A 15,093-nucleotide genomic window follows, 5' to 3' on the forward strand; every position below is an offset into this window, starting at 1 on the left:
AATCCATGTGTAGCCCTTTGTACAGATTTGGAGTCACAGATGCCTCTAATGAATGTTAACCTTCATGGGTGTTAGCAAGACAGTGAGGATGAAGAGGCAGTTCGCCTACTGAAGCTCAGTAAGGAGGCCTTGACTGCGGAGGGTGGTGACGTCCTTGAAGAAGGGGAAGAGGAGGTGATTGTGGCCGTCTATGAGAGCGACGATGATAACGCGGTGCCGAAGAGAAGGTGGGTGAGAAGGGCTGTGGGATTAGATCAGGGTCCTTTAACTGCCCAAGAACCGGGATTCTTTAAAATCCAGTGTGACGGATCACAATCTCAACAATTGTTGTTTGCACGGGGCATCCCAGTGACATGATGGGCAGCACAGTGATTCCTGGGTCATGAGTTCAATTCTTGATGGGGGCGGCTGTTGTGCGGAGCTTGCGATTTCTTTGTATGGATTTTCTCCCATTTATTTAGATGCGCTAAATGCGTTAATGGGAGTTAACTGCGGGTGTGCATTTGTGTGCAATCTGTGATGGACTGATATCCCATAAAGGCCGTTGTCTCTATGCTTCTGAGAGAGGCTCTGGGTTGTCATCCTTGCCAGGGGTATGTGGATGGAGGTAGCTAACATCCATCCATTTTCTAACCTCTATATCTAATAAATGGTACACCCTGGACAGGAGGCCAGTTGGACACAGGGCACGCAGAAACTTACACCAGGGCTAATTTCCCTGGAAGCCAATTAACTTACCAGAATGCTATTGGACTGTGGGAGGAAACCAGAGAACCTGGAGAACAACCACAGAAAAATAGGGAGAACAAACAAACTCCAAGCAGATAACACCCCAGATCTGGAATTCAACTCAGGGCACCAGCACTGCGAGATGGCAGTCCTAACCACTGCAACACCATGCTGCTGACGTACTGTTTTTTAAAGTGTGGGACATTCACTTGATATTAATTTCCCTTCGGTGCAGCAGCTGAGTGTGCTCAAATCTGCTTTCAATCTAGCATCACTATAGGAACAGAGAGACAACGAATGAAAGGTGACAGTTTGAAAAAGCATATGCTTAGAAGTTTAAATATAACAAAGGAAAAATACAGATGCCATACTTGATCTGATATAATAATATGGGACGATACCTAAATCTATATACTTCAGTAATAATGCAGATTATTCTTTTAATTTAACCTAGAAGCTTCAGTGTTGCCATAACAGCCTTGCACATGAGCTATTTGTATAATACAGTAGTAGTGTCATACAAACATAATTTGTACCCCTGTATAAATTTTGTATGCTTTTTTACTTGTAGGAAACTTATTTCTTCAATTGTGAATGCTTTGATTGTCCCCTATGTAGCAATCCTTATTAAAACTGCAGCAGCTTCACTTTTTCCATTTATTTTTTTATTAGTATTACTGTTACACTGTGGAAAAACAGGGAGTAAGGCGGAGGCAGACATCTGCTCTTTATTGTGCAAGTCTTAGAACAGACAGAGAATGGCAAAAAACCCGCAAGGCACTTAAGTGCTCTAACGCAGTAACCTGCAACAGCGTTGTAACAAAAGCGGATGCTGTGTGTGACATAACAATTACCTGAAGCGATTGGAGTCAATGTAAATTGTATGTATAAACAAGTATGTGTGTGCAGTAGTTCTTAAAATTCTGAAAACAGTACTCTTTGTCTCAATATGGCTTGGGAATCTTGGAAGATTTGTCAGCTCCAATTGGAAAAAAAAAATCATGCAAAACAGAGGAACATTTAAATGCCCTGGGAAAGTAGACATGCTGATCAGATTTATGTTAAGCAAATTATAAAGGTGTACAGTATGTTAGACTGTTATAACAGTACTTGTACAGAGCAAATTTTTATACTTTCATGTATAAAATTAAAGATCTCAGGAAAAAAATATAAGGTCTATAATTTCTATATAATCTATGGGCATGGTAATGACCCAACCCAACTAGAATTAAGGCTGGAATAATGCTGCAGCAACCGTATGCTTATTGCCAATATCTTCTGTATGTAGCTGTGTCTACTGTATACGTAGATTCTAAAGTTTAAGATTGTCTTTACATAAAATGCCCTTTCATGAAATAACCAGTAGGTGGTGAAATACTCTCATGCTTCTCAGTTTGGCCTGCTTAAGCTGACCATAAAAATACCAAGACAGCTATGTTTGTGATTTAATGGGAATGTTGAGCTACGAGTTTTGGAGATATGGAATGTTAATGTTTTTTAAAATGTTTAAAATGAGTCAGGGATTGTTCTGTACTGTTTAATGGTCATTTGATAACCGTGTGCAGCATCTTTAAGGCTAAAATATTTTCACAAATTTGTTTTGGATAAAACAAGTCAGATCCATCTCGGATTCTGGAGAAAGGAAACATTGAAGTACATCATGTTCACTTTGAAGTCTGTGACATGAGATCTGACTAAATGGGTTTCTATATCTTTCTGAGCTACCACAAAGGATAATTAAACCTACTACCCTGCTTAAAGACTTTCTGTTGAGTTGCAAGAAGGCAGTAGGTGAATTTTTTTTAATCAATAAAGGAAAACAGACAGACTTTCAGGGTTCTCTGTCTACTAAATTCTCTGGATACTCAATTTCCAGGTTGTTAACATACTGTAGGAGTTAGTGTAATTTATTAAGATCACACATTAAGTTACAAGTATCTCCTGATCAGTTCTAGGAATCAGAAAAGAAGCAGTTACTCTTTAATTTGGCCCAGAAATTTCTGAAACTGAATAGTTGGGGGATTAGAAGCCTTCTTCAGACAAAAAAATATTTTTTTTAATCAAAGTTGTGGGACTCTACAATTTACTCGCTTATAATGTTAATGTGAGGATTAAGAGCATACAGTATGTTTGGCATATGCAGATTCTACGTAGTTTATGCCATTTGAAGGATGAATTTGACTTGTTGTGTGAAACAGTTGTTATTAACTTGTTTACTTAGCGGTTGTCCATATTATCTTATTTCCAGTACTTGTTATTTTAAAAAGAGATGCAGTTATGGGGCTGGTTTAATTTAACTGGATTTTTTTATATGCTTTTACCCTTCAGAACTATCTGATAAGACAAACTGATCCCAATTTAGAGGCGACTACCAAATCTTTTGTCACCTTTTAACCTAGAACTGGGAGCCAGGTGATGTCTTCAACACTGAGTTTACAGGAGCAGAGAAAACGAAAGAGGAAAGAAAGAGAGACAGGCTGAATGGCGAGAGTTTCAGCATCACAGTAAACTGATGGAAGGATGGGACTCTGATTTAATTTAGGGAATATATTAAGATTTTTCATTATTTGTGAAAATATTTCATTTCTCATTTAAATCCACCAGGACATTCTGTTTACAAGTATGCCGGTGTTATTTGTGTTTGGGTGCATTCATGCATGATGATCAATTGTTGTCTTCTTGTAGTGTGAGCTTAGAGTCTTGGCTTACCTGAGATATTTTATAAAACACTGTTTTGAAAATAATACTCTCCAATAATATTTTTTTCCAGGTAAAGATTTATATCTGATGGTATTGAGGAGTTGGTCAATTTTAGTAATTACACAGAAACCTGACATAATGTTTAAGCTCAGGAACATTGTCCAGTTATCCATAGTAATTTGTAAATATTAGTTCTAATATTAAGAGAAGAGAAGCGCGGTGGTGCAGTGGTTAGCTGCCTTACAGTGCAGTGCAGTTAAGGTTAGCTGCCTTACAGCCCTAGGTTCAGTTTCTGGGATGCTGTCTGTGTGGAGTTTGTATGTTCTCCCTGTTTTTGTGTGGGTTTCCTTGGGTGCTCCTGTTTCCTTCCACAATCAAAAGACATGCTGGCAGGTTAATTGGTTTCTAGGAAAACCGGCTCCGGCGTCCCGTCCAGGGTATACCCTGCGTTGTGCCCACTGTTTGTCAGATTGGGTCTGGCTGCCCCGTGACTTCTAATATGTTGTTTTTCTGCTTTGTTTTAATAAATCTGAACTGTTGCCTATTTCTGGACTATCATATTGCCCACTGAAATTTACCTTGCAGGGTATTCCAAGCCTGTTGGTTGTTTTATCATTTAAGTAAAATTATATATTGGAATACAACATTTTAAGATCTGATATTCTATCATTTGTCCGGTCCTCATTATTTGGACCTTGCTAGCATGATGCATTCATTATTGCCCTTAATCTTTTTTGTAAAGATTCATTTTTAAGTAATTCTTAATTTGACCTATAACTGTGGTTTTATATGCACGTCCTCATCGTTGCTGTGAGACTTGCCAAGCTGATAGTTGTCAGGAGATGCAAGAATTCTACAGCACAGGTTTGAAAAAGTAAAAGTTAAAGTGTCCGAAATAAGGAATATGTATTTTGTTGAATATTAGTATGAACACTGTTCTTTTTTCTGTCAGAGATGTGCTAATACTGTCATTTCCTATACAGCTGTTTAGATGAGGATGATGATGATTTGGAAGAAGACCACGTGACCAAGGTTTGTGAAGAATTCTCACCGTCCCTGTGCTCTTTTCCTGTTCTGTAGTTTTATCATTTTCATATGCCCCCTTTTGTATTTTAGTGCCATTTGTTAAAATGCTTACTTTTAGTCAGAATTAATTCTCTTTGATGTTGATATTGCCCTTTATAGATTAATTTTGGTTGCCAAAGTTGCCAAGGGCTTTATGACTCAGTACCCTCTCGCTTGTTACAAATTTCCTGTTAAATTCTTTTCTGTTCTTATGTTGCATCTGCTCTCAAAATCTTATATTGGCACTAAGAACAAGATTTCCTTTTACTTTTAATTAGAAATATAAAATGCCAAATTCTTATAGGCAGTATTATATAAAAATATTTAGATTTTATATTTAAAATCAAAGGCAACATGCAAATTTGCCCTGTTTTAGTTTAATTTAAAATAGTAAAAAATTAGCAATAGTCTAAGATAAAATAAAAACAATGAATGTGTGATAATTAACAAAATTTATGGAGAACAGAAAATGTAGGTGCTGGACATCTAATTCTTACACTAATGCTTTTTGGAAGGAGATTTTCTTGAATGTCTTAGTGTATATTTTCCAGTGGTGATGTGGAATAACCAGATTATTATGGAAAACGATCTGTAACCCTTTAAAGAATAAGGGACCAGTTAGTTGCTTATGTATAAGCAGCATTTTTCTCTGTTCCATGCCCACAGATTTATTACTGCAGCCGTACTCACTCTCAGCTAGCCCAGTTTGTTCAAGAAGTTCAGAAGAGCGCTTTTGCCAGCGATATCCGACTGGTGTCGCTAGCCTCTCGGCAGGTAACCTCATCAAACGCTGCAGAGCGCTGTTAACGTCTTTATAATGAAGTCTTTTCCAGATGAAATGTTACCTTGGAGATTTCCAAAATATTTCATGTAATAACCCATTTTTTCATTTTATTCTTATTTGTAAAAAGCCTTCCTTCTTTTCCTTAGCTGGAAAGATGTTTTTTTCAAGGTCTTTTTAAAGATTGCAGTTTATTGATGTTTTAAAACAAGGTACTGTACCTACAGTTCCTGTTAAAAACTTCTAGGAGCAGTGTTAATTATCTCCAAGTTATCAAACAGTTAGCCCAGCAGGTGTTGACTCGTTTGAAACAAAAAACACATGACACTGCTACATGTGGGAACTCCCCTGCTGGGTGGGATTAAATCATTTATAGTTGGAGTCAGTACATTTTTAGTGGATTTTTATTTATGAGGTTTATGTAATACTTTGTTGATGTTTGACTTGAGACCCAAATCAGCATTTTCTTTCATTAATACAACAGTTACAAGCATTACTGTGCTGAATGAAATGTGATCCAGAGCAACTGGTTCCCAAAATAGCTTGACTACAAATATGCAGCAGAAATACACTCGGGCCCCTCTAATGTTTTTGGTTGTGTAGTCCTTGAAATGAAAAAGCATGAAAATGTAAAGTTTAACGGTTTTGTTTACAGAATCCTTGAGATATTGCAGTGGTCAGAAAGCTATCTCTTTATTATTTAATAAAGTTATCTTTATTAAAATAATAAAATGTTGTGTATGATGGATTATACGTCTTCTGCAAGTTGATTGATTGAAAAGTCCACTTCCAGTAGTTCAAGAGTTGCGAAGTGTGTTTTAGAAATGGAAGGGATTGAGGGTGTGGAATTTCTTGGTCTACCTTAGAATCTCTGCATCAATGAAGATGTTCGCAGACTGGGCAGTGTCCAGCTCATCAATGATCGTTGTATGGAGATGCAGAAGAACAAGCACGGTGAGCAGGGAGAGGGTTCTGCACAAGTGTCACCTGGTTTTGCAGTGAGAAAACTCTCTTCCAGTGAATTGATCTGAGAATTGATGCTACAGTACATGGAAGCCAGTTCAGTTTAAATGTTTCATACTGTCTTGCAAACATATATTCCAAAGTCCCTCTAAAGAAAGATTTAAATCTCTTGTAAACTCAGCTTTCAGTGTATGAATTAAAATCTATTAACTTTTTTTTTTATTGTAAAGCTTGCGTCTTTCCACGACAGGGAAGAACTAATCGGGTTATATGTCAGTTTCTGCTTTTATACATTTTATTTCCATTTCTTATTTATTTTAAAATTAATATTTTAAAATAGTTACAGTTCTAATTCCAATTGAAATTACACTTGGGTTTATGGCACAGACCTTGCTGGGCAAGTATACAGTTTATGATCAAACTGAAATCAGAAATAGGTATTCACACTATGATTACTGTGTCTGTGATAGGTGCATAGGTTATATAATAAAACATGATGTGAGCACAGCAAAAATTAACTTAAATCTCAGAGAAAAATATATTTCTTCTGTGGATGCAAATTATCTTATCTTATATATGAAAATAATAATGAAAAAAGGTTAAAATTACAGATATGTATTTTTGAATGTAAGCAGAGAGCTGTGTGAAACTGTGCCATGTTCCACTCTTCTTGGTGTATCTGCAACTTTTTATATACAAATCTATATGTATCCAAGACATTTATGGGTAATGTGACAGCCTGCCTGAATTGTGCTGGTTAACAAAACTGTTCCACAAGCTGTCTTTGATACTCAGCATTTTTACATAAGCTAAAGAAGAGTTTTCACAGTGCAGAGTTATCATTCAAAACGTGTTTTACGTTATCATGAAATAAGTAGCACCCTTATTATTTCATCCTTACCTTCTAAAGCACATAAGTACAGTTGTGAATGAATCATAGACTAGGCACAATTCTTAGAGCTACGCTATATAATAGTATAATATTAGTATATTACACTAATATGTAATAATATAGTGTACTATAATATAACTATACAGATAATATAGTAGTAAATATATTATAGGTAGATATATAAAAAGAATAGAAATGGTTAGAAAATGCAGCTCCGTCTCCATCCAGTCCTGTGTGTGCCTCCTCTGATACTTTGTATTTTTGTAATGAGCATCACTCAATGTCTGTGCTTGACAAAACCAGCTTTCCCATCCTTTGCCCCCACAGAGAAGACGGAGAAGGTCCAGGAGCCCAAGAGGAGGCGGGGAGCGGCCAAGCCAGTGTGCCCGTTCTCAGGCTATGAGGCCTTGCAGGCGCTGCGCGATGAGATTCTGGTAAAGGTGCAGGACATTGAGCAGCTGGCGGCCCTGGGGAAGGAGACCAAGGCCTGTCCTTACTATGGAGGCCGCCTGGCCATCCCTGCTGCACAGGTGAGTCAGTGAACCCGAAGATCCCAGGGTACAGGGAGGTAAGCAGCTAAGCTTTGTCTCCGTTCAGACCAGGAGTCTCTTTCCTGAGTTTTGTTACCTGCAGGAGAATTGCACTAGTGTTCATGATATACATTAGTTTTAGCCTGCTCCTTGATGGATGTAATGTTATGAACTGAATGAAGATGGGCAACCTTGAAGCAGGTCCTCATATTCATAGATAAGTGAAACCAGTTCAGGGAAGTTTGGAAGAGAAAGGGGCTGTTTTAAAGAATCTGTTTTAATTATCAAAAAGCTGCTGATACTTTAATAAGAGTAAAAAAAAGTAGATTTTTAAGCCTTTTTTAAGGTTCATACTGTATAATATAAACTCCTTACTGAAAAGTAATAATTGACCATCATTAGTACCACCATAATTTACCATCATCAGAATCCCCAATTAATATACTGTGATTAGATCCCTTTCTGAAATTTCTGCAAGACAATTATAAACTTGATATATTATAAATTTTTGTTAAATTTGTTTAAATAAATGTAAACGTACATCTCCTGGAGGCGAACCTTTCTCGCTCCTTCTTTAAAAGACCAAACTACTTCATAGAATATGACCTTGTGACCTCTAGAGTAGATCCGGCCAATCTCATTATATTAATTGGGATCGTATGGGGAAAAATACATTCCCAACTCATCTCATTGGGAATCCTAACAAGTAAAGGTATTAACATCATACAGTAGGTGTACATGAACACTTTAAATATTATTGTTTTGTACCTACAGTTTTATTTAATGTATTCTGGTGACGAAAAAGCACTGATTTTCCCTGTCTTCAGTGCTTTCCCTTTTGATTGATTTTATAGTGCAGGAGTAACCTCTAGGTTCGAATTTAAACAGCCCTTCTACATAGCACAAGACCAGTTATACAATCCGTTGCTTTCATGAAGGTTGAGAGTATCCAAATATTTTTGGTAATATAGTATATTAAGATAGAACAGTTGTTTAGAAACTACCAGAATATTTGCTAAATGTACAGTAAGCCATTCATTTCAAGTGTTTTTTCTCTGTTCCCTCAGCAAGGCTATTTTATGATTTAAGACATATATATTGTTAAGACTAGAACAGAGCCATTGGCCTACTAAACTAAACCAACAGTTGAATGTCAGTAAAGAGGTGAAACTCTGTATTCCTCATTGTGCGGTGCTTTCTTGTCTGTGTGGGCTTGCCGACTGGGTGTTGATTAACTAGATTTCATATAACAGATCACGTAGAGAAACAATGGATAGAAATTGCTTCATCAATTAAATTGGGGGGGACTGTGGAGAAAACAGATTGTATTCCAGAGTGGAATTTACCCTGAACATCACCTGGGCAGCAGGTTAACCCCTGCTGTTTTAAAAAATGCAGTGCAATCTTTAATAATCAGATAGTCAGGACAGGACATCATATGCTATGACTACTGTGCTCCTGTTACCATACTGTGGAACTGCTTTGGAAATTCTGGTTTGGCAGGAAGAGTACTGCTTACTGGTCGACCAACTTGCATCAAAACATGTTTTTTCTCAGAAGTGACCCAAGTACTCACTTGTTTTAGCCTTACCTATATTTTAAGATCTGATGACATCAGACTACAAAGTGCTTACACTGCAGCCAAAAAAGCTTTATAAACTTGTGACCTGTAGCAGATTATAAACCTACGATTAATCTCTTTAGTAACCACATTTGATAGCTCTGCTTTAGCGGTGGACTAATTTTTTCAAAGGTTTTTATTAATGTTTTCATCACCATTCTCTCAAGTTTATGAAGTGGTGCAACTTCACTTTTGTTTAGTAATATACTTTTTTATATGAGCTACAAGTACCTGCTGTTTGTGCAGTGGTTTATGGATTGTGAGACACAAAATACTTTTGGCCAGATTTCAGGAAAATGCTGTTCTTTTAGTGTGACTATAGATCACTCTGCTGTAGAGATTTTTCCATTACAAAACTGACTGTCAGATAGGTTTGTATTTAATGGACACTTAAAACAAAAGTGTACTGATAAATAACTGCTACTGTAATTAAGGAAGACATTAGACATAAAAAACAATAATTCACTGAATCACCTTTATTAATCATATTAACATTTTCCCCCAAACCCTTCTTTTCCCCCAAAACATATTCATGTGCAGTTTTGTTCTGCCAGCAGTAGTCAGTTTGCATAAGAATCTAAATCAGAAGCGAAGGGATATAAGAAAATGTTAACCGGTTGAATATGAAGTTGTTCGTGCTTAAGGAATAATCGAGTTTGAGTTGTGCACTGCGTTTAAATGTGTTGCTTCAAAGCGAAGGATGCTTTTATGCAAGATGGAGGAAGGGCTTGCTTTTGAAAGTCTATGGAAGTCTGTTTTATTTAGAGTTCTGAGACACTGCTGATTTTCTCAACCTCAGAAGGAAGGTCATGAGAGGTTTCTGAGTAAACATGGGGGGGGGGGTGAAGACCAATGTGCTGTTATTGGTGTTTCTTCATAGCTTACTGTGAATACCTTGGCTGTTGCTGGGACTTGCCTTCCTTTTTTTCTGCTTTTCCACCAAATTAAAATTGTACCTGCTTTGCACCCAAAATATTTGGTTTGGATTTTTGCATCGACATTTGGTGGAACAGCCTACTGCTTGAAAACAAAATTATGTGACATAAGATATGAATATATAAACAACAGGCTTACATCCTGTGTGCATTTCGTGTTTTTTTTTTCATGTTTTGGTTTTCTGTTTTTTGTGTAATTCTCATTTTTGGTTTTCCTCAGAACACACTGAGTTGAAAGGCTTGTAAAAATCTGGTATTTTCACATGATAAGACATGTTATAGAAACTTTAGTTTCTTTCTATATTACAAAATTCACTTAAGTAGGAAAAATGTTTGCAAATTTACAGGTTTATATATTTAAAATGATAGATAATGTATTCTAGACTCCTGAGATTAATCATTGAATTAATAAACCCTATTTTTTTAAAAAACAGGTTTGATTCTGCTAAGTCTAATGCTTCTTACAGTTCCCCAGGAACTAACTATAAGCTATTGTTTCCTCTCTCACCTTCATATATGAAAAAGAAATAATTCTCTTTCACTTTGCTATCATTTATATTTTGCATCGAACATTTTTAAGCTTGAACTTCTCTGATTGTCCCATATTTGTACCCACAATTCCTTCCTTTCATGACGACTTTTTTCTTTATTCCTGGGCTTCCATAACATGTGGTTCTGTTTCCTTTCCTGCTGCAGCTGGTGGTGCTGCCCTATCAGACGCTGCTGCATGAGTCAACGCGCCGGGCTTCTGGGATCAAACTAAAGGACCAGGTTGTGATCATTGATGAGGCCCACAACCTCATTGACACCATCACCTGCATCTACAGTTCGGAGGTCACAGGCTCGCAGGTACACAGATACTCACAGCACCTGGAATATACAGTGAGGGAGCTGTAAATGATATAGATCCCTGTTGCACCAAAATGAGCAGCTGTGAAGTACAGATAAAGTGTGCAACACATTATGCACAGAATGGAACTGGGTGCAGGGCCTTATGCAGATGCACAGAAGGTTGATATTTATACTGTGAGGGAAGATTTGCTGAGGGAAAGCTAGGCAATTTTACTTTATTTGCATACCTTTCAGAAATGTACCAAATGAAATTATTTTCCTTGTTTTAAGAATTATTTACACTGCTGTATTGTGCCACACTGAAATGTATTGGCTTTATAGTTTGAAGATGAAAGATGAAAGATTTTGTGATCCGGCGTTTGCTGCACCTATGTCAGGTGTTTGTTGCACCAGCTGCAGTTTTTCCTTTAGGACTAAAACATCCTCTGTAGTTTCCCCACATAGGCATTTTATTTTAACTTGCCTTTCTTTAGTAACTCTCCATACTAAAATATTTATATTGCTGCATCAGAAAGAATGCTTTGCTTTGACCTACAAGTCTAAAAATATTGTTTACCCAGTAGCTAGTGCTCGAGTTTATCTAGATAAAATAAAGATGTAACAAACCTGCAGTTGAGAGGTTAGTTACAGTATGTAGCTCTTTGCATCCAGTTTAGTCATGATGTCATGATAGTGATTTTTTAAATCCTAAAAACATTTTTTTCACAATAGTTATCAACTTTTTTTTTCAGTCACTGTGTTTTTTTATGAAAGTATATATGTTGCAATGAAATAGGACAAAATAGATTTAGATGTGCTTCAGTTCCAAGAACAAAATGTAACCAAACAAGCAAAAAATGTAAGTGAATTTCATTCTCCTTTCGTCTTTTACTGTAGCTCTGCTGTGCTCATTCTCAGCTGACCCAGTATATGGAGCGTTACAGGTGAGTATGTCTTATTCTTTACCAGCCAACATTAGGTGTCTATATTATAGGCATTTGATTGAGAGCTTTAAAGGAATTACAGATTACATGTTAAATTCAATACTCTGGATGCACAAAATCTTCATATTGAAAAGTGTGCAATGAAGGAATACTTGCAAAAATAATCAGACACTTGTTAGTTTTCACATTTTATTCTTTTAAAGCTTGCAGTCATGACATTTTGAGGTAGCAATTAAGATTTTCTATAGAAATAACATACTCCACAGATTCAAAGCAAAACCAAGTAGAAATAAAAGACAAAAGGAAGATATTCTAATTGAATAAATATCCTTTGCTATGGGGTCCTAAATTAATTTAGAAGCACAAAATTAGTTTTTTTTTGCTCTAAGCATTAATAGTGTTTTCTAATATATATTTTCTTTAATAGTGGTACTCCCATATGGTCTAGCAGTTAGGATTCCTGGTTTTTCACAGGTTCAACTCCTGGTATGGGAATGAGTCTCTTACTTTTTTTGGCAGCAGCCATATCACCCTGCAACTCACAACTGGCAGCCCACTGAAGTTAAGCAGGTGTGAGCCTGGTCAGTACTTGGATGCGAGACCTCCTTGGAAAAACTAAGGTTGCGGCTGGAAGAGGTGTTAGGTGTTAGTGGGGCCAGCAGGGGGCGCTCACCCTCAAATTCAAGTTTATTGTCATTATACTCATATACAGGTATATGGTATAACGAAATGCTATTTAGCTAGCTCTTGGACATAAGTAGTACAAGAAAAACAACAACAACAATACAATTGTATAACAAAAGAAAGACAGACAACAGGCAGTGTGCAAAAAACAACAACAGACGATGTGCAAAAACAGCAACAGGCAATGTGCAAAAAACAACAACAGGCAATGTGCAAAACAACAAAAAGGTAACAGGTTATGTGCAAAAATATGCATCAACAGAATGAAATAAAGGGATAGAAATTATGGGGAGTGAGCTTTTGACATGTGTGGTAGAGGTAGATTTTCAATGTGTGTTTGGGTTTTTGGTAAGAAAGAAAGAAAGAAGGCACTGTGAGGTTCAGATCATAGGTGAGAGGTGAGGTGAGAGTGAGAGAGGCTGGGAGTTTAATAGTTTGATAGTGCGGGGGTAAAAACTGTCTCTGAGTCTGGTAGTCCGGGCCCGAATGCTCCGGTACCGTTTTCCAGATAGTAGCAGATCATAAAGTCTATAGCTGAGGTGTGTGGGGTCTTTGATGATGCTTAGAGCTTTCCTCAAGCACCGTCTGTCATAAATGTCCTGGATAGATGGGAGGGTAACCCCAGTGATGGACTGGGCAGTTTTCACCACCCGCTGTTGGGCTTTGCGGTCAGCAGCACTGCAGTTGCCATACCACACTGTGATGCAGCCTGTCAGTGTGCTTTCTGTAGTGCATCTGTAAAAGTTAGTGAGGATCTGGGGACATATCATACCTTATTCAACCGTCTTAGGAAGTACAGGCGCTGTTGCGCTTTCTTGATCAGACAGGTGGTGTTGAGAGACCATGTGAGGTCCTCGGTGATATGGACGCCAAGGAATTTAAAGTTACTGACTGTTTCCACTTCAGTCCCGTTGATGTGGATAGGGGCATGTCTGGTTTGCAGTTTCCTGAAATCAACGATCAGCTCCTTGGTTTTGCTGACGTTGAGGGTGAGGTTGTTGTCATCACACCACGTTGTAAGGAGATTGACCTCCTCCCTGTAGGCCCTCTCATCATTGTCTGTGATCAGACCTACAACTGTGGTGTCATTGGCAAACTTGATGATGGAGTTGGTGTTGTGTTTGGCCTTGCAGTCGTGGGTGTAGAGGGAGTAGAGTAATGGACTAAGCACACACCCCTGGGGAACCCCAGTGTTCAGAGTTAGTGTGCCGGAGGTGTGGTTTCCAAGCCTGACAGCCTGAGGTCTGCCTGTCAGAAAGTCCCGAATCCAGTTGCAGAGGGTGGTGTTGAGACCCAGTGCACAGAGTTTCTTGACTAGTTTCTCTGGGATGATAGTGTTAAAAGCTGAGCTGAAGTCGATGAATAGTAGTCTTGTGTATGTGTTCTTTTTGTCCAGATGGGATAGGGCAGTGTGTATGGCAATGGAGATTGTGTCATCTGTGGATCTGTTGGACCGGTAGGACCAACGGTCCATATGGGTCCTAATACCCCAGTATAGTGACGGGGACACTATACTGTAAACAGGTGCTGTCCTTCTGATGAGATGTAAAACTGAGGCAACTGTCTCTCTGTGGTCATTAAAAATCCCAGGGTGTTTCTCGAAAAGAGTAGGGTGTAACCGGGTGTCCTGGCCAAATTTCCCATTGGCCTTTACCAATCATGGCCTCCTAATAATCCCCATCTATAAATTGGCTTAATTACTCTGCTCTCCTCCCCACTGATAGCTGATGTGTGGTGAGCGTTCTGGTGCACTATGGCTGCCGTCGCATCATCCAGGTGGATGCTGCACATTGGTGGTGGTGGAGGGGAGTCCCCATTACCTGTAAAGTGCTTTGAGTGGAGTGTCCAGAAAAGTGCTATATAAGTGTAAGCAATTATTTTAATTAGATCCTCCTTTACTCATTGAAAACCACACAATTCCTGATCTCCGGTACAGCACAACATGTACGGAAGCCATTGCCCAGATTCATTAGATGCTCTGGATTTGTCAAAAGTTTCAAAGCTTGCTTAAAGTCCTACCTTTTTTTCTAAAGCATTTATTGTGTAATTTAGACTTAATTTATATTATTTAGACTGTTATTTCGGTAAATGTTATATTGTTTCTGTTGGGTATTTTGTGTATTATATTACAGTTTCTTGAAACATTCTCATGTAATAAAGCAATTACATCATCATCATCATCAAGGGATAGCTGAAAATTGGTTTGCCTGTTTTTCTGATTTTTTTTGTGATGTTAATGTAAATGTTTACCAGCATCCTGGGTTTTTGTTAAGAGCTTTTTGTAGGCACAGTCACAGTATAACTGCTGAGGGTAACAAAGTAATTTAGAATTTCCTTCATGAAGGTCACTGTTACTGCCAGTTTGTGGACACTTCCCAATTAGAAGCACTTGGTGGCAGTGTAATCTAACCTGATGAG

The 15,093-nt window shown here is 37.9% G+C and overlaps 1 protein-coding gene across 1 annotated transcript in view; it reads left to right on the top strand.

The window, feature by feature from the left end:
* ddx11 (DEAD/H-box helicase 11) overlaps positions 1-15,093 on the top strand; it is a 42,694-nt gene that overhangs the window by 3,486 nt on the left and 24,115 nt on the right. Inside the window, exons 5-11 of the mRNA XM_088923736.1 lie at positions 76-227; positions 4,413-4,461; positions 5,161-5,268; positions 6,142-6,229; positions 7,458-7,660; positions 10,913-11,065; positions 11,945-11,991. Of these exons, the coding sequence (XP_088779862.1) occupies positions 76-227; positions 4,413-4,461; positions 5,161-5,268; positions 6,142-6,229; positions 7,458-7,660; positions 10,913-11,065; positions 11,945-11,991 (800 nt within the window). The remainder of the gene's footprint in view (positions 1-75; positions 228-4,412; positions 4,462-5,160; positions 5,269-6,141; positions 6,230-7,457; positions 7,661-10,912; positions 11,066-11,944; positions 11,992-15,093) is intronic.

Source organism: Atractosteus spatula, chromosome 8, assembly GCF_055471065.1.
Source record: "Atractosteus spatula isolate fAtrSpa1 chromosome 8, fAtrSpa1.hap1, whole genome shotgun sequence".
NCBI lineage: Eukaryota > Metazoa > Chordata > Actinopteri > Semionotiformes > Lepisosteidae > Atractosteus > Atractosteus spatula.